A 23,926-nucleotide genomic window follows, 5' to 3' on the forward strand; every position below is an offset into this window, starting at 1 on the left:
AAGTTAAATGAATGCTGGCTTGCGTCATCTGGGAACACACCTAATGAAGGAGGAGTTCAGACAATGGCAAACAGAAAAAAACATAAATTCTTTTTTTCCACTCTAGCAGAAAGCTCCCCACCTTTTCCCATACCCATTTCTTGCTCCTCCTACCAGAACCTGAGTCTGAAACTAGAAGAAAAACTTTTTCACTGGCCTTTAATTTGTAGTACAGAATGAACATATTCTTTCTTCTCTACTGAGCTATATATCTAGCTGCTCCCATCCTATACAATTTTCATGAGTTTGCAGAAAAGAGGTGAGAGGCAGAGAAGAGAAGCTATGTTCCACTGGCTCAATGGCTCAAATGAGATCTCCCACGTTGGTAATAATCATCTGTTAATAAGTTGCCTAATTTTATCAGACTCTTCATAATCCTATGGATTATATTGTTTATGGGATTTTCTTAGTATAATATTGAATAGTAGCAGTGATAATGGGCATCTTTGCTTCATTTCTGAGAAGTCTTCTGGCTTATCCCCATTATAGATATTGCTTACTGATGTTTTAAGATATATTATTTATCATCTTTTTTCTAAGATGAGGTTAAGTATTTTATTTCCTCTTCTGTTAACCTATATATTTTTGTAAATATTAATCCAAATCACTGATATCATTAGATTTGTTGACATGTAATTGGGGAGAATAGTTTCAAATAGTTGCTTTAATTCCCTCTTTATTGGTGGTCAAGAATATTGGCTATTCTTGGTGATTACTGAACTGAAACAAAGGCTGCTCTAAGACCTCCAGAAAACCAAACAAGAACACTACATCAAAATACTGTCATCAATCAATGCTGAAGCCCTTGATTGTTTATCTCAGGTTCAGATTGACTTTAGCCAATTCTTCTCTCTCAGAACTTCCAACTGAAGGAAAGGTTTTGAATGTTATTAGACTCCTCTCAAACAACAAAGCACCTGCTGCTGATTCTATTGCAGCTGAAATTTTTGGTTTCCACTGGACTCTGATGACTTGGGAAAAGAAAGTGAGACAATGACTGAGCAACTCTACCTCACTTAAATCTTAAATCCAATTTATGCATGACTCAAAAGTCATCATATTCCATTTTTCATTTTTACTTTCCTAAAAGTCCTGTGACAACAGGCAAGTGACAAAGCAACAGGTGTTGCTTCACTGAAAACTATAATCACAATCTTGTGCCCAGGTGGCCTAGGCCATAAGGTTGTCTTCTCATTGATTTGAAACATCAGTGTCAGTCCCCTGGGTTCATGAACAACTTCTTTTTTTTTCTTCTTGAAAATAGTCAATTCACACTTTTCATTTTTGATACTGGTAATTTGGTTTTCTTCTAAAATCAAATTAACCAATGTTTATTTTTTAGGGTTTTTTCCCCATAAAATCAGATCCCAATTTCACTAATTCAATGATTTTCTTATTTTCAGTTTTATTCATTTTTCCTTTGATTTTTAGGATTTCCAATTTGGTGTTTAATAGAGAATTTTGATTTTTCACCCTTTGTTATTTTTATGCCCAATTCATTATTTACTCTTTCTCTATTTTACTGATGCATTTATGGATATACATTTTCCCCTAAGTATTTTTTTGGCTACATTCCATAAATTTTAATATGTTGTCTCACTATTGTCATTCTTTTAATGAAATTGTTTCTTCAACTTATTCTTTAACCCACTTATCCTTTAGGATTAGATTAGATTTCAATTGATTTTTAACCTATCTTTCCACTGCCTTTTATTGCATGTCATTTTTATTGCATTATGAAAAGAATGTATGTAATATTTCTGCTTTTCTGCATTTGGCTATGAGGTTTTGGGGCTCTAATACATAGTCAATTGTAATATAAGTTCCATGTACTGCTGAGAAAATGGTATATTCTTTACTATTTTCATTCAATTTCCTACAGAGTTTTATCATATTTAAATTTTCTAAAATTCTATTTACCTCCTTAATTTCTTGAGATTTTTTTGTTTAGTTTTATCTGGTTCTGAGAGGGGAAAGTTGATGTTCCTCACCAGTACAGTTTTTTTTTTCTATTTTCTCTTGTTACTCATTTAACTTCTCTAAAATTTTGAATAAAAAAATGTTTTTAAAATTTGGATACTATGCCATTTGGTGCATATATATTTAGTACTGATGTTACTTCATTGTCTATGGTCATAGTCATATGTCTATGTCTACTTTTTAGTAAGATGTAGTTTATTTCCTTTAAATCTATTTTATATAAATTTATAAATCTTCTTTAGATTTATTTTTGTTTTTGCTTTGAGATCATGATTGCTGTCCTGGCTTTTTTTTTTTTTTTTTTTTTTTTAATTTCAACAGAAGCATAATAGATTCTGCTTCAGCCCCTTACTTTTACTTTGTATTTTTCTCTCTCTGCTTCAAATGAGTTTGTTTTGCTTCCTATGATTTCCCTCTATCCTATTTTCCCCATATATCCTCTTCTTTTTTCTTTCACTTTATCTCTTCTCACAAGTATTTTTGCTTCTGATCATTACCTCCCTTCTTTCAGTCCTCCATCCCTTCTCTGATTCCCTTCTCTTCTTACTTCCCTATAGGATCAAGATAGATTTTTATACCTACCTGAGAGCATATGTTGTTCTCTCAGTGAGCCAATTTTAATGAGAGTAAGGTTGAAATGTTGTCTGCCATCCCTAACTGCCCATCTTTCCCTACATGGTAATAAGTCTTTTGCACCTATTTATGTGAGATTATTTACTCTAGTCTACTGTTCCCTTCCCTCTTCTCCCAATGCAATTCTTTTTCTTTCCCCTTGATTTTTAAAAAAATATCATCCCATCATAGTCAACTTATATTCTTGCCCTCTATCTAATCTCTTTCTAATTTCCCTAATAGTGATAATGTTTTTTAAATTTGTTTTTAATTTAATAGTATTTTATTGTTATAATTACATGTAAATATAGTTTTCCATATTCATTTTTATAAAGCTTTTTATTTTCAAAACATATGCATAGATAGTTTTCAACATTCACCCTTGCAAAACCTTGTATTTCAATTTTTTTCTTCTTCCCTTACCCCCATCCCCTTCCCAACATATGTCGAATATGTGCAATTCTTCTATACATATTTCCATAATTACAATGCTGTACAAGAAAAATCAGCTCAAAAAGAAAAAAAAAATAATGAAAGAAAACAAAATGCAAGCAAACAACAACAAAAAAAGTCAAAATACTCTATTGTGATCCATACTCAGGCCCCACATCCTCTCTCTGGATGCAGATAGCTCTCTCCATCACAAGACCATTGAAAGTAGCCTGAATCACCTTGCTTCAACATTCATTTATGTAAGATTTTGAATTCCAAATTTTTTCTTCCTTTTTTTCTTATCTCCCTCTTCACAAGACAGCAAGCAATCTGATATAGGTATATATATTGGTCATGTTATGAAAGAAAAAGTAGAAAACATGAGAAAGAAAAAACAAACAAAAAAAGATAAAAACAGTATGCTTCAATCCACATTTAGTCTCCATAATTCTTTCTCAGGATGCCTATGGCATTTTCCATTTCAAGTCTATTGAAATTGTCTTAGATCACTACAATGCTGAGAAAAGCTAAGCCTACCATAGCTGATCAAGTGATAATATTCTTAAGAGTTACAAGTATCCTCTTCTCATGTAGGAAGGTAAACAGTTTAACCCTGATGAATGTCTTATGTTTTCTTTTCTGTTTACCTCTTTATGCTTCTCTTGAAGCTTTGATTTGAAAATTAAATTTTTTGTTCAGCTTTAGTCTTTTCATCAGGAATGCTCAAAAGACCATTATTTCATTGAACATTCATTTTTTTCCTGAAGGATTATTATGTTTCAGTGGATAAAGGATTCTTGGTTGTAATCCTAGCTCCTTTGCCTTCTGGAATGTTACATTCTAAACCCACCACTCCTTTAGTGTAGAAGTTGCTAAGTCTTGTGTTATCATGGCTGTTGCTCCATGATATTTAAATTGATTCTTTCTGGCTGCTTACAGTATTTTTCTCCTTGACCTCAAAACTCTGGAATTTGGTAATATTTGTGGAAGTTTTCATTTTGGGATCTCTTTTACAAGGTGATTGTTAGATTCTTTCAATGCCTATTTTATCCTTTGATTATCTCATATCTGGACAGTTTTCCTTGATAATTCCTTTTTTTTTTAATTGAAGTTCTTTTTTTTTAATTTTCAAAACAGATGCAAGGATAGTTTTTTCAATATTGACCCTTGAAAAAACCTTGTGTTCCAATTTCTCCCCTTTTTTTCCACCCTCCTTCTCCCATGGCATGTAGTCCATGATATAGATCCCCTCCCCTAGATGGCATGTAGTCCAATATATGTTAAACATGTAAAAAATATATGTTAAATCCAATATAGGTATACATATTTATATTATTATCTTGTTGCACAAGAAAAATCAGATCAAAAAGTAAAAAAAGAAAATGAGAAAGAAAATAAAATTTAAGCAAACCACAACAAAATGAGTAAAAATGTTGTGTTGTAATCCACCCTCAGTTCCCACAGTCTTCTCTCTGGATATGGATGGCTCTCATCATCACAAGATCTTTGGAACTGGTCTCAATTATCTCATTGTTGAAAAGAGCCACATTCATCACTTATTTCATTTAGCATCAATTCATGTCAGTCTCTCTAGGCTTCTCTGAAATCATGTTGCTGGTCATTTCTTACAAAACAGTAATATTTCATAACATCCATATACCATAATTTATTCAGCCATTCTCCAACTTGATGGACATCCACTCAGTTTCCAGTTTCTGGCCACTACAAAAAGGGCTGCCACAAACATTTTTGCACATTTTTCCCTTCTTTAAGATCTCTTTGGGATTTAAACCCAGTAGAAATACTGCTGTATTTGCATAGTTTGATAACCTTTAGGCATAGCTCCAAATTGCTCTCCAGAATGGTTGTATTCATTCACAATTCCACCAACAATGTATTCATGTTCCAGTTTTCTTACATCCCTTCCAACATTCATCATTATGTTTTCCTGTTATCTTTAGCCACTCTGAGAGATATGTTGTGATACCTTGATAATTTTTTTTTTTTTAATTTTGTGCAGGTTTTTTTTTTTTTTTTTTTTTTTTTAATCATAGCTTAAAGGTAGTACAAGACTTTTAAAATTATCTCTCCTGGATCCAAGTCAATTTTATTTCTCAACAAAATATTTCACATTTTCTTCTATTTTGTCCCATACTTTTGATTTTTATTTGTTTCTTAATGTCTTATAGAGTCATTAGCTTTTATTTGAAGTTCTAATTTTTATAGAATTATTTTCATCAGTGACCTTTTCTATCTTTCATTTTAAGTGATTTTTTTCAGTGATTTTTGTATATTTTCCCCGCTTTTGATGCTTTCTTTACCAAGATGTTAATACTTTTTAAAGTATTTTTTAAAAGCTTTAAAGCTTCACACATAGCCCTTTTAACATTGTTATTTTCTTTTGAGTGTTTTTTGAGCTTCCCTATACCATAGTAACTTTCCATACTCAGGTTGCTCCTCTTCCTCCTCCTCCTTCTTCTTTGCTTGTTTTTAACCTTGTTAAAATTAATCTCTGCTTCTAGCTTGGAGGAAGCACTATCTCAAGCTTCCACTGGTAGCATGGGGCTTTGCTGGTGTACTGTGTTAAGGCCATGGGGTCTTGTTACTTGCTTGCCTGAATGCTGCCTGTACTGATCTGCACTCCCCTTTCATCCCAGTGAGACAGATCCTTTCTGCTAAACTTCTAAATTGTCTTAGTTTCACTTTCTCTTTTTGTAGATTCTGCCACTTCAAAATTCATTCTGAGGTATTATTTTATAGTTGTTTGGAGGTAAATTTGGGAGAGTTCAGGAAAGATGATAATATTGGCTCCATTTTTGAGCTGATGCTTTTGACCTAAAGAATTAGACTGTAAAACTGATGGCTGTCCTTTTTGTAGTGGCTAGAAACTGGAGGATGAATGGATGTCCATCAGTTGGAGAATGGTTGGGTAAATTGTGGTATATGAATGTTATGGAATATTATTGTTCTGTAAGAAATGACCAGCAGGATGAATACAGAGAGGTCTGGAGAGACTTACACGAACTGACGCTGAGTAAATGAGCAGGATCAGGAGATCATTATACATTTCAACAACAATGCTATATGAGGATGTATTCTGATGGAAGTGGATATCTTTGACAAAGAGAAGATCTAATTCAGTTCCAATTGATCAATGATGGACAGAATCAGCTACAGCCAAAGAAGGAACACTGGGAAATAAGTGTAAACTGTTTGCATTTTTGTTTTTCTTCCCAGGTTATTTTTACCTTCTGAGTCCAATTCTTCCTGTGCAACAATAAATTCAGTTCTGCACACATATATTGTATCTAGAATATATTGTAACATATCTAACATGTATAAGACTACCTGCCATCTAGGGGAGGGGGTAGAGGGAGGGAAGGGAAAAATTGGAACAGAAGTGAGTGCAAGGAATATGTTGTAAAAAATTACCCATGCATATGTACTGTCAAAAAAGAGTTATAATTATAAAATTAAAAAAAATTAAAATTAAAAAAAAACCTGATGGCTGTCAACCAGATGTCAACTAGAACCAACCTCTAACCTGCAGGTGGCCAGAGCTGATACAGAGGCCGGAGATGGGAAAATCAGGACATAAAAATAAATTTAATTAATTTCAGAAGAAAATAGCATTTGCAAAGGAAACCTTCCCTCCTAAAAAGGAGGTCTATTTAGTATGTTGGGCCAAAAGCAGGTCTTATATACCACAAGGAGGCTGGATTATGACATAATCTTTTTAGCTCTTGAGTTACTGTTCCCATGGGTCCTGTGGGAACAGTACTGTCTCAGTCTTAGAGGTTGTGCTCACCCTGTGGGGTATATAACCAGAGTTCCGTGACGGGAACAGAAGTGCAGTACCTGTCAGTGACAAAGAATAGGAATTGTGAATATGTGATTGATGGCCCTAGGAAACAGGGGGAGCTAAACCCTTCAGTGATCACCTGGTGCAGGTCCAAGCAATACACTTTGCCAGAGCACAAAGGATTATTATTATGCCAAGCTCAGGACACAGCCTGCTTGCTGGGCCTTTGCTCTGGAAACAGCATATCTTCAAAATTTTTGACATAGTAATATATTATTATATAATCATATCAATTCTCTATAAAAGTTAACTCAATCTTACCTGTAAAAATGAACCTTCTGTTCTGTATCAGGATTTAGATCAAAGTTATCTACAAGATATGCTCAAATCTATGTCAAGGATCAACTATTAACTGAATGTGAGGTTAAATCAGTAATGATTCAACAAAATAAAAAGTGCTGATATTTGTCTAATCATCTCAGATTAAAAAAAAAAAAAAAACTTCCTCAAGGACAAATTTTTCAGAGTAGACTTATTCCAGCTTTATGAGGCCATCATGAGGTATATTGCTTGCTAGGGAAAATGTATACTTTGTGAATAGTCATGCAGCAATTGCTATGCATCTGCTAGTGGTCCATTTAGAAGCGTTTGTGGCAGACAATATATGATTTAGATTCATCATATTCCTGATTGCTGATCCACATCTGCTGGAAGGTTCAGAAAAAGGACTGAACTGAGCCTACCAATCCAGATGGGATACTTGAGTTCAAGGGAGCAGTGATCTTAATTTTCATTATGCTAGATGCCAGAGCTAATTGCTTTCTTTCGGTACTCTGTCAGCAATAGCAAGGTACATAACAGTACCATCAGATAAGATGGTGTTGTAATATAGATCCTTTTGGCTATCAGCATCACACTTCATGACAGGGTTAGAGTGATTTCATGAGTGCCACAGGATTCCATCCCTAGGAAGAATGGCTGGAAGGCCACCTCTGGACACCTGAACCAATGGTGAAATGCTATCTTTTCTCCAGGGAAGCAGTAACAGTTGTGGCCATCGCCTGCTCAAAGTCCAGAGCAACATCCACAGCTTCTCCTTGATATCACAATTTCCTTTTCAGCTGGGGGAGTGATGCTATTACCATCTTTCTGTCATTATCTTCATGAAATACTCTGTCAGGTCACAACCAGCCAAGTTGAAAATGACATGGAGAAGAGAAAAACCCTCATGGAAGGGCATAGAATGGGGATACCATCATCAGTGTCCATAACAATATTATTGGTACAACAAGCAGCATATAGAGATAATACAGGCTGAATAGTTCAGGTAGTGAAAGTCTCAACTATGATTCTTCTCTGTTGCTATCAGTGTTTAGAAAAACTTCAGGAAGGTTAATAGTGTGTTCCTCAGGGACTACACAAAGCTCACTGCAGAAGGTATGATGCTAGATTTTCTCCATGCCATCTCAGGTGGTAACAAGACTGTGTTCACTGGAATTCTTTTTTTCCCCTTTTTTTATTATAGCTTTTTATTTACAATTTACATATGCATGGGTAATTTTTCAGCATTGACAATTGTAAAACCCTTTGTTACAATTTTTCCCTTCCTTCTCCCCACCCCTTTCCCCAGATGGCAGGTTGAATACTACATGTTAAATATGTATAAATTAAATACAATATATGTATACATTTCACTGCAATTCTTAAGAATCTTAAGCAACCTCTCTTGCTCTGGGCCCTATCACCCACATAACTGTTCTTCTGTCCCATTCCCACTACTCCCTGGTATCTTGGACATTCAACAATGAGAAAGAATACAACTCAAGTAGTCTCGTTCCTAGCAAAGACAGCTTTGCACATATCAGAGCTACTGTCAATGACAGTTTGTCTCTCAGAGAAATTAGATCCAGGAAAGGCAAAAAGGGAGCAAAAAAGGCTCAACAAAGGGAGAATGACCAAAGTAGCTATAAGTGACTACCACTGAGTGTGCTGCTTCATGTGTTACTTAATGAGCAGAAGATGGTTGCAGTTAGGATTATGTTTTTATCTTCCAAGGTTTATTATATAATTTTGATGTATTCATGTATGAGACACATGCTGGAAAAAATTCTTTAAAATGTTTTGCTCTGCTGAATCAAATACATTTTTAAATATTCAACAAGGAGTGGAATTTTATATTTTCTTCTTTTCCCTCTCCAATCAATTGGGATTTATTATGGAATACTGCTTTTTGAAAGCCTACCTGTTTCCTAGTAATACCTTCTTATGTATAATCATACTTAAGATATTTTACATAGTTGGAGAAATAAACATGTTGGTTGGCGGTTGCTGATATTCTTTTAGTCACAATTTTTGTGAGACATATTCCTAATAGAATGTAGTATTTTTCCCACAACTTGTCACTTCTCTTCCTTGTGATTTGATCCTTCAATCTCTTCAAGAGTCCTGCTACTGGTACAGACCTTTATATATATCCTAGGTATAATACAGATGAATTTTCTTTGAGTGTTTGTCTTTTTAGTGGGGGTATTTAGGGGAGGCATTTGGAGTAAAACCGTAAGTGTCTGAGGCTGATTTGAACTCATTTCCTCCTGATGCCAGGATTGCTGCTCTAGACACTGTGTCACCTAGCTGTTCCTTTTTTGGTGTTCATTAATGCCATTTAAAAATAACTCTTCTATAAGCACATCTATGATTGTGATGTAAGAGTCCAAGTGTGGAGTCTCCATTTCCTTTGATAATGAAAAGTAGATATTATGTTATTTGAAATTTCAAAAAAAAAATACCTTTCCCTCATTTTTAAACATTGCTTTAATTTACTCAATGAGAAGAATATTAAATTTGGAATCAGAGGAACTTGGTTCATGCCTTAGCTCTCCCTGTTAGATAAGGCACTTAATCTCTATGGACTTCAGTTTCCTCACCTGTAAAGACAGGGCCTTAGACTAGATGTCTTCAGACATCCCTTCCATCTATAATTCTTTTCATTGCACTGGACTACTGATGAGCTGGGAAGTGTTTATTCCATCAGAGAAGATCACCTGTAGTCTGGCCACTCATGAAATGTACCTGATGAAGGCAAAAACAAAACCCTTCCCAGCACAGAAATCACCATATCCATCAAGACTAGTATAACCAAATTTTTATTTGTAGAAAAAAACAACACATCAGTATCTTTTAAACCTAAGTGCATACATAAGAAAAGGGTAAAAAGGGATTAAAAATACAGGTCCTTAATGGTTTTTACTGAACGAGTCCACCAGCCCTTCCAGTTCTCAGCTTTAGTTAGCTGGATATCCTTTTCTTCCTTAATCTTGTTCAGATTCAACTGTAATTCCTCCAGATATTTCTAAGGATCAAAGCAGAGGAAAGAGCCCATTTTAGGAGAAATGCCAACTTCCCTAACTTTTCAATTTTCCCTCTCTTATCCCCTCCTATTTACTTCTTGAACTTAACCCTATGTAGCAGACAGCAAGTTCAGATACCTGAGAAAACCTTGCCCTCCCCAGCCTTCCTCCCAGTACTCTCTCACCTGGACACTGCACTTCCATTCCCACCCCTACAGAAGGTCCTCTCCCTCTCTCCTTCCCATTGGTAGGGAGTCTGGCTCCTCCAAGGGATTCTTATGGCCAAATAGATGTAGTTGCTCAGATCCTTGGATGTGGAGGAAGTTATTAACTTTAATTAACCTTCCACATCCTGACTTTGCCTATAGTGATTTCAATATATCACAGGTTGGCACGAATTAAATGGAATTTTGGGTGAAGTTTTGCAGAAATCACATACAACCCATGAAGCCCTACAGATGACACAGAGCCTATGATCAAATATTTAATCCAAATTTTATAATAAAATGGTAGAAACATCACATAAAAAGAAAAAGAAAAATTCAGAGTTCTTTGACACAGAGGAACATTTTTTTTTTTTTTTTTTTTTTTTTTGGCAAGATAGTTGGAGTTAAGTGAGTGATAAGTCCAGAGTCACCTAGGAAGTGTTAAATGTCTGAAGCCAGATTTGGATCCTCCTGATCAGGGCTGGTGGTCTCTCCACTGCACCTTCTAGCTACCCACTAAGGGTGAAAAATTTTACAGGATTTTCCAGAGTATCACATTTCTAACCCTTCTTGTGATATGGAAGGGATATTTGTACAATCCTTCTGGGAAGTTGGAGGAATATTAGGCTTACAATCTGGCCTGCCAGTATGTATTCCAGACTCCCAGGCTTTGCCAGCAAAAGATAGTACCCTAAGGACCCCCAGCCCCTACAACCTGCCTTGTTTCTTGGTCCCTAAGTAGTGCTCAGGACCACCAAAAACCATTTTATTTGCCTTGTAGTAAATTTTCCTATATATGTTGTCTCTTTTTTTCCCCTGAGGCAATTGGAGTCAAATGACTTGCCCAAGGTCACACAGCTAGGAAATGTTAAGTGTTTGAGGTCAAATTTGAACTCGGGTCTTCCTGACTTCAGGGTTGTGCTCTCTCCACTGTACCACCTAACTGCCCCATGTGTTGTCTCTTCTAATTAAAAAGTGAGCAACTTGAGAACAGAGCCTATTTTGTTTTTGCATCTCCAAGGGTTTGGTATAGTTCTTTTTTTAAGCCCTAAACATTTTTTTTGTCTTATCTAAATTCTGCATAGGTTTTTGCAAAATTTGTTTAAGGACACTGCCTTTGTCAGATGAATGTTAATGTTTTTTCCTGGTTTGAGAGTATGGGTTGTATGGTAGAAAAAGTCCTGGATTTGAAATAAGGAAATGAAATTTGGATTCCTAGTTCTGCCCCTTCCTAGCAATGTGAATGTAATTTTTTGTGCTCCAGCTTCTGCATCTCTAAAATGGGGTGGGGTTTAATACTTATTGTAGTAAGAGGAATTGTTGTGTAAAATGAAAAACACTACACATATTGTTAGTGATCATTATCCTAGAGACAAATATGAATAGTCAGAGGAAGTAGGAGGCCTGAGGAGGGTGAAAAGTGAAGCCCATTGTGATCTTTGAGAATTTCATAAACTCCTTTCTATCACCTCATCTCTGTAGGTTAGAATTTTCATCCTAGCACTGGAATGTTCTCTCCATAATTGGCATATAGTAGAGTAGATAGAATTTGTGTTGCTAAGTTTTCCTGATAACCTTTTGTAAAATTTTGCTGACTTGAAATACAAAGATAATTTGTCTTGAAAAGGACCTACAGGGACCAAATGGTTTAGATTCCTGCCTTTAAACAAGCTAACATCTAAGTCTAGTCATGTCTTAACTAAAGTTAATCATTTGACAAGTTTTATAATTACTTATAAATTATGTTATTATATATATAATTATATCATATAACATATATGTTACAAATAACATATAATTGTTTCAAATTAATCATGTGAAAGAGTTTGAAGGCAGGGGTTTCTACCATCTATCTCTCCATTATCACATTCTGTCCCCCTTGGTTGAGGCAGTGCCTTGTTCATGATCTATGTTGTTTACCCACTGATAGCATCTTATCTACAATGATCTATACTGGAAGCTCCCTGAGGTCAGGAAAGATATCTTAAACATCTTTGGATTTATTGTGGCAATTTTTTTCAAATCAATTTTTTTTTTTTGTTTTTTTTTTTTTTTTCCTGAGGCTAGGGTCACACAGCTAGAAAGTGTTAAGTGTCTGAGATCAAATTTGAACTCGGGTCCTCCTGAATTCAGAGCTGGTGCTCTATCCACTGCCCCACCTAGCTGCCCCCTCAATTTTGTTTTGATTTCTTTCAATATCTAATTACAAATTTTCAAATATTTGAATAATTACAAAAGAAAGGATACTTACAAAATCAAAAGCAAGAACAAAAAGGCCAGAATTACATTATACTACACTAGAAAATAAGCAAAACAACACAGAAATGTAAGGATGAACCATAGCTACAGCAGTACACTCTATTTAGCTATAAAATATGAAAAGTATATAAGAAAAACTTGTTCAGATGAACTTTTTAGCAAGATTGTACCAGTGTTGGGATTTCATTGCTTATCACATGTTAAAACAATGCATTAGAATGCATCTGAAAGCATGGCACAAAGAAAACGTTCAATGATTGCATTCGTAGTTAACAACTAAAAGTTATCATAGTTAAGCAGTGCTCAGGTTGTGTCTTGTGAATCCATGAGAGAACCAGTAATGAAAAGGGGGTTCAAATTCCCTTTCAAACAACTGCCCATTTGCCCACACTTACCGTATATATAGCATCTCTTGCTTCCACTACTGCTTGGTGACTCAAACTATTTTTGGTGGTTATGATTGGAGGTGCTGCTCTCATGTAAATTTTGTGGTGAATAGTGAATGTTGTAGGAACCATTCCAGGCCACTTCCTGGGAACAAAAATACACTTATAGTACAAACACACCCTCTATTTTGAATTTCTCATCAATGAGATCTAAAGATACAGATATAATATCCTTTGCAGTCAATTTGTTTGTCCCTTATTTTAAAAGCTTATATGAATTGGTTTTCTAGAAACCAATTTGGAATTAAGCAAGAAATGTTATTAAATTGCTCATATGCTTTGACCCAGAGATCACACTAGTAAGATGATACCCAAGAAGGTTATTGACCAAAAAAAATATGTATGTATGTGTTCATGGAAGCATGATTTGTGTTTTCTTATACACATATACATACACAATACACACAGCAAATGATTGAGGAAGAGTTAAATTATTGTAGATTAGTATAATGGAATATCATCAGTCCATAAGATAAGTAAAAATGTCTATGAAGAATTCAGAGAAAAATTGGAAGACCTTTATGAAGTGATGGTGAATGAAGAAAATAGAATTAAAGAATCTTAGAAGCCATGACATCAAACATTTTACATTTTATAGATGAGAAAACTGAGGTTAGGAGTGTTTAAATATCTTGGCTTTTGTCATATGGAGATTTGAAGCGAGGTGAAGGAAAGCTGGGATTTGTACAACGGTTTTCTGGTTCCACTGCAGCAAGGAGAGGGACTTTGAGTTTTGGTGGCAAGGCTTGCCCAGTTATCTCCCATCAGGCCAAGACAGCTAAAGAGCAGTCTAGCTAAACATTCGTTCTCCCACATTCACCAGACAGCATTCAGGCCAGAAAAGAGGATTTTCTGATACCTCTATCAAGGTAAGTTGTGTCAGTGGCCAGATGGGGACGAAGAACCACTGTCAGCTCAATTCAAAAGCCAGAGAGTGCTGATGCAAGGGAAGGAAAGGGGAGAGAAAGGGTCAAAAACAGCTGTGGAGGCAGATCAGTGGGAGAAATTTGAGTTTTTATCCCCTTCCTGCTTCTGACTGTATGCTGATTAGGTACATATAAACAGATAGATGAATGGGTATATTGCAGTAGATTATTTTAATTTTCCCTTTTTATTATTTGGAACTCAGGGACATCCCTTTCACAATTTTTGGTTAATTCAAAGTTTGCCTTAATATTAATCTCACCTAAACAAAGATTGTCCTTTGAGATACAGAAATTTACTTAAGATCCTTAGGTATTCCATAGATAAAAGGCCAAAGGAAAGATTCCCTGACTTTTGTTGTTGTTCTTTAGCTGATTAATAGTATATAATTCTTTCTCACCCCATTTGGGGTTTTCATGGAAAAGATACTAGAGAACGGTCTGCCATTTCTTCTTCAGGTCATTTTACAGATGAGGAAACTGAGGCAAGCAAGATTAACTGACTTGCTTAAGGACACATAGTAAATGTCTGAGACTGGATTTGAACTCATGGAGTCCTCTTGAACTTCAAGCCCAGTACTCTATCTACTTGTACCACCTAACTACCATGATCCCTTAGCAACATGTAAATTGTAGGCTCCATCAGCCTACTGTGAATTCTCTAAATACATTTTAATCTATAACCTGCCTTACTTTACCTAAAGAATTTGTCTGATGAAATTTGTTTCCTTAGCGATCACGAGATTATGACTCTGTTTAACTAAATGTGCTCAAATTAGGATTGTATGAGATTATGGATCTATCTTGTCTATCATCTTTTATGGCCTAAGAAGCGTGTAAATGAACTAAAAATGTAAACGAATTATTTTTCTGTTATTTTATAAGCAAAATAAACCTTGTTAGAATCCTTATGAATTGTTCAAGTTTCCTCTGAGGTCCAAACCTATGGTTGAGCATACTAATAAAACCTACATTTTTACCTCTACAATTTCCATATTGTGATAAATCTATTTGATAGCAGTTACTTATGACTTCAGAGAGAAGATATTTCTCCCATAGCAAGGTGATTCTATATTTCCAATATATGCCTAAAAACTGTCTTCAAGGAACTAAAATTCTACTAAAGCTATCCCTATTACACTAAATGACATAAGTGACACAACCAGTCACACTAAAGATAGATTTAGTCATCAAACATTGTTAGGCTTCCACAAGAGAAGATAGTAACAGCCCCAACTCCCATTGTGGTTGTGTGAATTAAAGGAAATAATATATGTGAAATATTTTATAAGCTTTAAAGTTCTATATAAATATTAGCCATCATCTGCAAAGTAAGGATAATTATAGCACCTTCTATACATATATATAAGAGCAAAATGAGATGTTTAAACAAGTGTTTTATAAACTTTAAAAGTTTTTTTTTTTTAAATACAATTATCAATCAACCCAGTAAATCAACGAGTTCTTAATCCAGGGCCCATGAATTGTGTTTATTTTCACTTTTTGGGTGAGGTTGACTCAGTGGCCAAGTGACCAAGTTAAGTGACTAAGACTATATTTGAACATGGGTCCTCTTGACTTCAGGACCAGTGCTCTATCCACTAAGCTATCTAGGTACCCCTGAACTTTGCTTTAAAAAGTGTTTTGATAAGAGTATTTCAAAATAATTTTCTTCCTTGGTAAGTGAGATAACCACAAGATGGAGCTGCTGTAAAGAATACTCTATTTTCAGTAATGAAGGGGATGCTGAGGCTATTTCCAGTTTTAAAACGGTTGTTTAGTCTCCTTCTGTAAAATAATAATCAAACTTCAGAATTTCAAAATTTGGAGCCTTTAAATGTTTCCTCACTGTTTACGGAATTACAATTTTGAGCTAGAAGAGAACTTTAACATCATCTATTTTTATCTTATTTTAAGATACAATATTTCTGCAGGAATATGTTGTGACTAGTAAAAGATAATATAAACAGAAAATAATGAAATTAGAATTTGAATCCAGATTTTCTGACTCCAAATCCAGACTTCTTTCCATGGAACTACAGAGGGTTTGTTAGTATAAATTGTTTTTATGATATAACATCACTTATTTTTTAGAAGCTATGAATCAACATTGCAAAAAAAGTAGAAATCTAAGCATTATTTTTATGTCATTGATTGTAGCAAGGGAATTAATATCTTATTGTATTATTTTTAATCTGAAAACCAAATCCTACTTCATTAACTTCACTGAAATGTTAATGACTTTTTTCTTCAATTCTGAAAGATTATCTAAATGCTTTAGAACTCACCCAGATTCCTGCCAAAAATAAATTCTGAGCTAGAGAAGTAAATGAGTAATAACTATGTGCAATTGTTTTGTTTGAAATACATCTTGAATACTTTTCCTTTTCAGTTTAATGTTCAATAATTGGTTTGGTCAGTAAATTCTGTCACCTGAAAATGATTCCAGTCTAACTATAAATCACAAGTGTGAGTTGGAAGACTGAATATATAAGACATATAATTATTATACACATGTATATATAATAGCATCATACAATGTATAATAATATATTTATTATTCCAAATACCTTTTGTTATCTGCAGCTTATATAGTTTTAACTATGATATTTGAGGATTCTATTAAAAAGCTGAGGCAAGTGACTGCCATCTAGGATCTTTTAAACCTGATTTCTACTACATTAATAAGGAATGTCACATCTTATCTGGTGTTATCTGTCTTTAGTTATGGTCCCTGCTTATAGGGATTAATGGGCACTTGTACTAATTGTGCCAATCTAACATCAATTCACTTCATTATTTACTATTAACAAGATGAAGAGCTAGTTCCTAGACATACTAAGATAAAAACCAAAATGGTCCCTTTCCTCAAAATGCTTACATTTTAGTAGGAGAATACAACAAAATAATAATATTGACAGACATTTACTTAGTGCTTAAAGGTTTGTATGTTTTATTTCATTTAAATGCTTGCTGAAATTATATGAGACAGGTGCTATTTTCATCCTTGTCTCTTTTTCTTCTCTGATCTATCCTATACAAAATATACAAAAGTGTATACTTTTGCAGGTCATCTGTCCTCATTGGTACATACAAGTGGAATAATTTCTGCTTAAAAACTTTATATGGTTCCCTAAGGTCTCTACAAATTAAAAAAAAAAAAATACTAAACTAAACTTGTTAGCCAATCTGTCAATCAAAGCTATTCACAATTTGGATTTGAATAACTTAGCAGCTATACTTGTTACAATAGTTTTATTTCCCTATTTTGGTGTAGATATCAAGACCATTATTTTTTACCATAGAAAGAATTTTTTTTTCAGACAATTTCTATAGTATCAGAATTACTTGGCTTTTTTTTTTTTTTTCAAATGTTTAATAAAATTTGTTATAAGGTCACTTAGCCCTAGGATTTCTTCTTTGGGAGGAGTACAAAATTTTTGGTATGTTGCCTTATTGCTGTCATTATCTTCATTGAAATTATTTGTTATTTCTGTTTTTTGTTCTTTAGTCACCCATTCTTAACTTTAAGATTATTATGTATTTATTATGTACCAGTTAATTTTTACTCATTTTTATCAGAATTCATTTATTAATTCAATATAATTTTTGTTTAATTGTGATTCATAAAAGATGTTTCTGCTTTCCTGTATTTGTTTGGGATGCTTTTGTGCTCTAACACAGGGTCAATTTTTATGAAGATCACACAGCCAATAAATATGTATACTCTTTTCTAGTTTCATTTAATAATCTCCACCAATCTATCATATTTAACTTTTCTAAAATTCTATTCAGTCTTTCACCTTTCATTTCTTTTTTTTTAATTTTATTTTGGTAAGATTTATCTAGATCTGAGAAGGGCAAATTGAAGTCCTCCACTATTATAGTTTTATTTTCTAGCTCCCATTGAACTCATCTAACTTTTCCCTTAAGTACTTTGATGTATGTTATGTAATATATATGTACATATTTAATATTGATATTAATTCATTATCTATGATACCTTTCAGCAAAATTTATTTTCCATCTTTATCTCTTTTAAATTAATTTTTGTTCTTGTTCTGAGATCATGATTTTTTGCCTTTTTTATTTCAAGCTAAAGATAGATTTTTCTCAACTTATTTTAGCATACTTTAAAAACCCCAACATTTTATTGGATTCTGATTTCTAATCTGTTTTATAACCCTCTTATATGTGGGTGATTTAATCCAATTAATATTCACAATTATGGTTTTCTAAATTATATTTTTAATCTTCAAAAGTCTGCTTCTTCCCTGTCCCCCCATTTCCTCACTTTGAGAACATAAGAAAAACAAAATATTGTTGCAAATATGTATAGTCAAGAAAAAAGCAAAATTCTGCCCTGCCTATATCAAAATATATGTGTGTTTGTATATATCTCATTCTGGAAAATGAGTACTTCATACCACTATCAGAAATGTTATTTCATTATTAGTTTCATTATTAGTCTTCTGGGGGGCGGAGCCAAGATGGCGGAGAAGAAACACACGACTCAGTGAACGTCCTCACTCCCTCACAACCAATTAGATAAATTAAGTCTCAAAATTAGCTCAGGACTGATAGATACCACAAGGACTGGAAGCACGACTTACCAGCTGAAGAGAATCTGGAGTTTCAACAGGAAAGGTCAGTTCTCAGGGGAGGAATAAGAAAGACCAGCACAGACGGTGGGGTAGGGGCACACTGCGCCCATTGCGCTGGGAAGGGCTCTGGGATCAGAGAAGCCACTGAGGTAAAGGAATCTGGCACAGGCTGTTAGCTCTTCTCTGCTAATTATTTAGCAGTTCAGAAGAGAAAGCCAAAATATTTTAAAACTCAGATTAGATTCCCCCCCCCACCCTGGGGGTGACTCAGCAGATCTCGGCACCAGGGGGTGTGGCCTCAGCTACCACCTGAGAATAGTTAAGAGATTGACAAGTGGGTGGATACGGCCCAAGGCAACACACACTGCCTAGCTTAGCTGGAGGGAGTGGAACTCAGCTCCAGGAAGTCCCAGAGAAGCGGAACCTTTGAACTAGGGACCGCGGTTTCTGGCAGACACTTCCAGTTTGAGCGCAGGGGCTTCTCACGTCACCTGCTGCAGACATCCACTCCCCACCCGGACACATAGGCTGGGCTTCGTGCTGTCTTCACTATTCTACGCCCTCGAAGCACAGTAGTGCTAATCACCTCTGGGGCACTTCCAGGGAGGGGGTGGGGAACTCTCTCCCAGAGCTCTATCTTAGCTCAGGCGCAGGAGCCGCTGCATCCATCCAGTCTGGGAGGAAGCTGGTAAAGAAGTAAATAAATAATTTCCTACCCCAGGGACAGACCCCAAAAGATTTTTTTAAGTATGAGCAAAAAAGCTAGAAAAACCATAGATTCCTTCTATACAGAGAAAGAGCGGGTATCCAACCCCGAGGAAGTTGACAGCAGAGAATCAGATAACAACCTAAAGGGGAACGATCCCTGCCCCCCATCACATAACTCTCTCCTAGAAGAAGCTCTTAAAAAATTGAGGGAGATCGAAGAAAAATGGGGAAAAGAAAGGGAAGTTATGATAGAGAATAACAACGTCCTGAAATTGGAGTTGGAAAAAATAAAGAATTCACAGGAGATGCAGGGAAACAAAATTAGTGAATTAGAAAAGGTTAAAAAAACACAGGAAAGTAGGATTTCTGAATTGGAAAAGATAAAAAAGTCTCAAGAAAATAGAATTTCTGAATTGGAAAAAGAAAATAATTCTCAAAAAAAAAAAAATTAGGGAAATGGAAAAAAACTCAATAGAGCAAAATAATTCATTTAAAAACGAAATTGGGCATTTACAAAAAGAACTAAAAACTGTGAAAGAAGAAAATAACTCCTTAAAAGTCAGGATGGAACAAATAGAAATGAATGATTCACAGAGAACCCAAGAATCAGTCAAACAAAACAAAAAAAATGAGAAGCTGGAGAACAACGTCAAATACTTACTGGGAAAATCTATAGACCTGGAAAATAGATCTAGGAGAGATAATCTGCGGATTATTGGACTTCCAGAAAACTATGACCAAAAAAAGAGCCTAGATTGTATTTTACAGGAAATTATCAAAGAGAACTGTCCAGAGATAATAGAAACAGAAGGGAAAGTAGATGTGGAAAGAATTCATCGAACTCCTTCTGAAATAGACCCTAAAAAAAGAACACCACGGAATATTGTGGCTAAGCTGCAGAATTACCACACAAAGGAGAAAATCCTGCAAGCAGCTAGAAAAAAACAATTTAAATACCAAGGTGCCACAATAAGGGTCACCCAAGATCTGGCTGCCTCCACATTAAAAGATAGAAGGGCCTGGAACCTGATATTCCGAAAGGCAAAAGATCAAGGACTGCAACCAAGAATGAACTACCCAGCTAAGTTTAGCATCTTTTTCCATGGAAGAAGATGGTCATTCAATGAAACAGAGGAATTCTATATGTTTCTAAGAAAAAAACCAGACTTAAACAAAAAATTTGATCTACATCCACAAGACTGAAGAGAAACAGAAAAAGGTACACAGAACCCTTGAGAACTGTAACTCTGTTGTGGGTATATAAAAAATACTCAAGGATAATTTGATTTTACTGATATAAAAGAAAAAAAGGGGGGTGTGGTAAAGGGAAGGAGGTCGGTTCAGAAAAAGGGGAAGGAGTGATAAAAAGAGGGAAACTACATCCCAGGAAGAGACATAGAAAATACACCATATCTGAGGGAACTTAGTGAGGGGGAGAATCATTGTGTGAATCTTACTCTCATCAGAAGAGGCTCAAAGAGTAAATAATTAACATATTTGTTTTTCAGAGAATTTTCTCTCACCTCATTAAAAGGGGGGAGAGGAAAAGGGGAAAGGAAAAGGAGAATAAGTGAAGGGACTTGGAGGGAGGGGGGAGGGATCCTAAAAAAAAAAAAAAAAAGAGGGAGGGTTGCGCGTCACAAGGGGGGTCTGTAAATTAAATATCGGGGAGGGGGATCAGGGGGGTCAAGGGAAAAAAGTATAATCTGGGGATAATACGATGGCAGGAAACACAGAATTAGTAATTTTAACTGTAAATGTAAATGGGATGAACGATCCCATCAAACGGAGACGGATAGCAGATTGGATCAAAAAGCAGAACCCTACAATATGTTGTCTACAGGAAACACACTTAAAGCAGGGAGATACATACAGAGTAAAGGTAAAAGGTTGGAACAGAGCCTATTATGCTTCAGGTAAAGCCAAAAAAGCAGGGGTAGCTATCCTTATCTCAGATCAAGCAAAAGCAGAAGTAGATCTCGTTAAAAAAGATAAGGAAGGAAACTATATCCTGCTGAAAGGTAGCATAAATAATGAAGCCATATCAATACTAAACATATATGCACCAAGTGGTATAGCATCTAACTTTCTAAAGGAAAAGTTAAGAGAACTGCAAGAAGAAATAGACAGTAAAACTATAATAGTGGGAGATCTCAACCTTGCACTCTCAGATTTAGACAAATCAAACCACAAAACAAACAAGAAAGAAATTAAAAAAGTAAATAGAGCATTAGAAAAACTAGGTATGATAGACCTTTGGAGAAAACTGAATGGCAATAGGAAGGAATATACTTTCTTCTCAGCAGTTCATGGATCCTATACAAAAATTGACCATATATTAGGACATAAAGATCTCAAAATTAAATGTAGGAAGGCAGAAATAATAAATGCCTTCTTCTCAGATCACAATGCAATAAAAGCTACATTCAGTAAAAAGTTAGGGGTAAATAGACCAAAAAGTAATTGGAAACTGAATAATCTCATCTTAAAGAATGACTGGGTGAAAGAGCAAATTATAGAAACAATTAACAATTTCACCCAAGATAATGATAATGATGAGACATCATATCAAAATCTTTGGGATGCAGCTAAAGCAGTAATAAGGGGAAATTTTATATCTTTAGAGGCTTATTTGAAGAAAATTGAGAAAGAGAAGATTAACGAATTGGGCCTACAACTTAAAAGGCTAGAAAAAGACCAAATTATAAACCCCCAACCAAAAATTAAACTCGAAATACAAAAATTAAAAGGAGAAATCAATAAAATTGAAAGTAAAAAAACTATTGAATTAATAAATAAAACCAAGAGTTGGTTTTATGAAAAAGCCAATAAAATAGATAAACCTTTGGTAAATTTGATCAAAAAAAAGAAAGAGGAAAATCAAATTGATAGTCTTACAAATGAAAAGGGGGATCTTTCCACCAATGAAGAGGAAATTAGAGAAATAATAAGGAGTTACTTTGCCCAACTTTATGCCAATAAATTTGATAACTTAAGTGAAATGGATGACTTTCTCCAAAAATATAGGCTCCCTAGATTAACAGAGGAGGAGATAAATTGCTTAAATAGTCCCATTTCACAAAAAGAAATAGAACAAGCTATTAATCAACTCCCCAGGAAAAAATCCCCAGGGCCAGATGGATTCACATGTGAATTCTACCAAACATTTAAAGAACAATTAGCCCCAATGTTATATAAATTATTTGAAAAAATAGGGGATGAAGGAGTCCTACCAAACTCCTTTTATGACACAGACATGGTACTGATACCTAAACCTGGTAGATCGAAAACTGAGAAAGAAAATTATAGACCAATCTCCTTAATGAATATTGATGCTAAAATCTTAAATAAGATATTAGCAAAAAGACTTCAGAAAATCATCTCCAAGATAATACACTATGATCAAGTAGGATTTATTCCAGGAATGCAGGGCTGGTTTAATATTAGGAAAACTATTAATATAATTGACCATATTAATAATCAAATTAATAAGAACCATATGATCATCTCAATAGATGCAGAAAAAGCATTTGACAAAATCCAACATCCATTCCTACTAAAAACTCTTGAGAGTATAGGAATAAATGGATTATTCCTTAAAATAATCAGGAGTATATATTTAAGACCGTCAGTAAGCATAATATGCAATAGAAATAAACTGCAACCTTTCCCAGTAAGATCAGGAGTGAAACAAGGTTGCCCACTATCACCATTACTATTCAATATAGTACTAGAAACGCTAGCCTCGGCAATAAGAGCCGAGAAAGAGATTCAAGGAATTAGAGTAGGAAATGAGGAAATTAAACTATCACTTTTTGCAGATGACATGATGGTATACTTAGAGAACCCCAAAGACTCTGCTAAAAAGCTACTAGAAATAATTCAAAATTTCAGCAAAGTGGCAGGATACAAAATAAATCCACATAAATCCTCGGCATTTTTATATATCACTAACAAAATGCAACAGCAAGAGATACAAAGAGAAATTCCATTCCAAACAAATGTTGAGAGTATAAAATATTTGGGAATCCATCTACCAAAGAAAAGTCAGGAATTATATGAGAAAAATTACAAAACACTTGCCACAAAAATAAAATCAGATTTAAATAATTGGAAAGACATTCAGTGCTCTTGGATAGGCCGAGCGAATATAATAAAGATGACAATACTCCCCAAACTAATCTATTTATTTAGTGCTATACCAATCAGACTCCCAAGAAACTATTTTAATGACCTAGAAAAAATAACAACAAAATTCATATGGAAGAATAAAAGGTCAAGAATTGCAAGGGAACTAATGAAAAAAAACTCAGAGGAAGGTGGTCTAAGTGTACCTGATCTAAAGCTATATTATATAGCAGCAGTCACCAAAACCATTTGGTACTGGCTAAGAAATAGACCGGTAGATCAGTGGAACAGATTAGATACAAAGGACAAAAAAGGGTACATCTATAGCAATCTAATCTTTGACAAACCCAACGATTCCAACATTAGGGATAAAAATTCATTATTCGGAAAAAACTGTTGGGAAAACTGGAAATTAGCATGGCAGAAATTAGATATGGATC

General features: G+C 34.7%; 1 protein-coding gene across 3 annotated transcripts in view; it reads right to left on the minus strand.

Annotated features, from left to right (window-relative positions):
• Positions 1–9,994: 9,994 nt before the first annotated feature.
• The window catches only part of CCDC180 (coiled-coil domain containing 180), a 121,678-nt gene continuing 107,746 nt past the window's right edge, over positions 9,995–23,926 (minus strand). For all 3 annotated transcript variants that reach the window (XR_012486898.1, XM_074294022.1, XM_074294023.1), the window contains 2 exons: positions 13,073–13,208; positions 9,995–10,214 (listed from right to left, as the gene is read on the minus strand). Coding sequence is in view for 2 of the 3 variants with exons in the window: in XM_074294022.1 (XP_074150123.1) it covers positions 10,083–10,214; positions 13,073–13,208 (268 nt within the window). In the remaining variant the exon portion in view is untranslated. The remainder of the gene's footprint in view (positions 10,215–13,072; positions 13,209–23,926) is intronic.

The sequence above is a fragment of the Sminthopsis crassicaudata genome, chromosome 2 (genome assembly GCF_048593235.1).
Source record: "Sminthopsis crassicaudata isolate SCR6 chromosome 2, ASM4859323v1, whole genome shotgun sequence".
Classification (NCBI taxonomy): domain Eukaryota; kingdom Metazoa; phylum Chordata; class Mammalia; order Dasyuromorphia; family Dasyuridae; genus Sminthopsis; species Sminthopsis crassicaudata.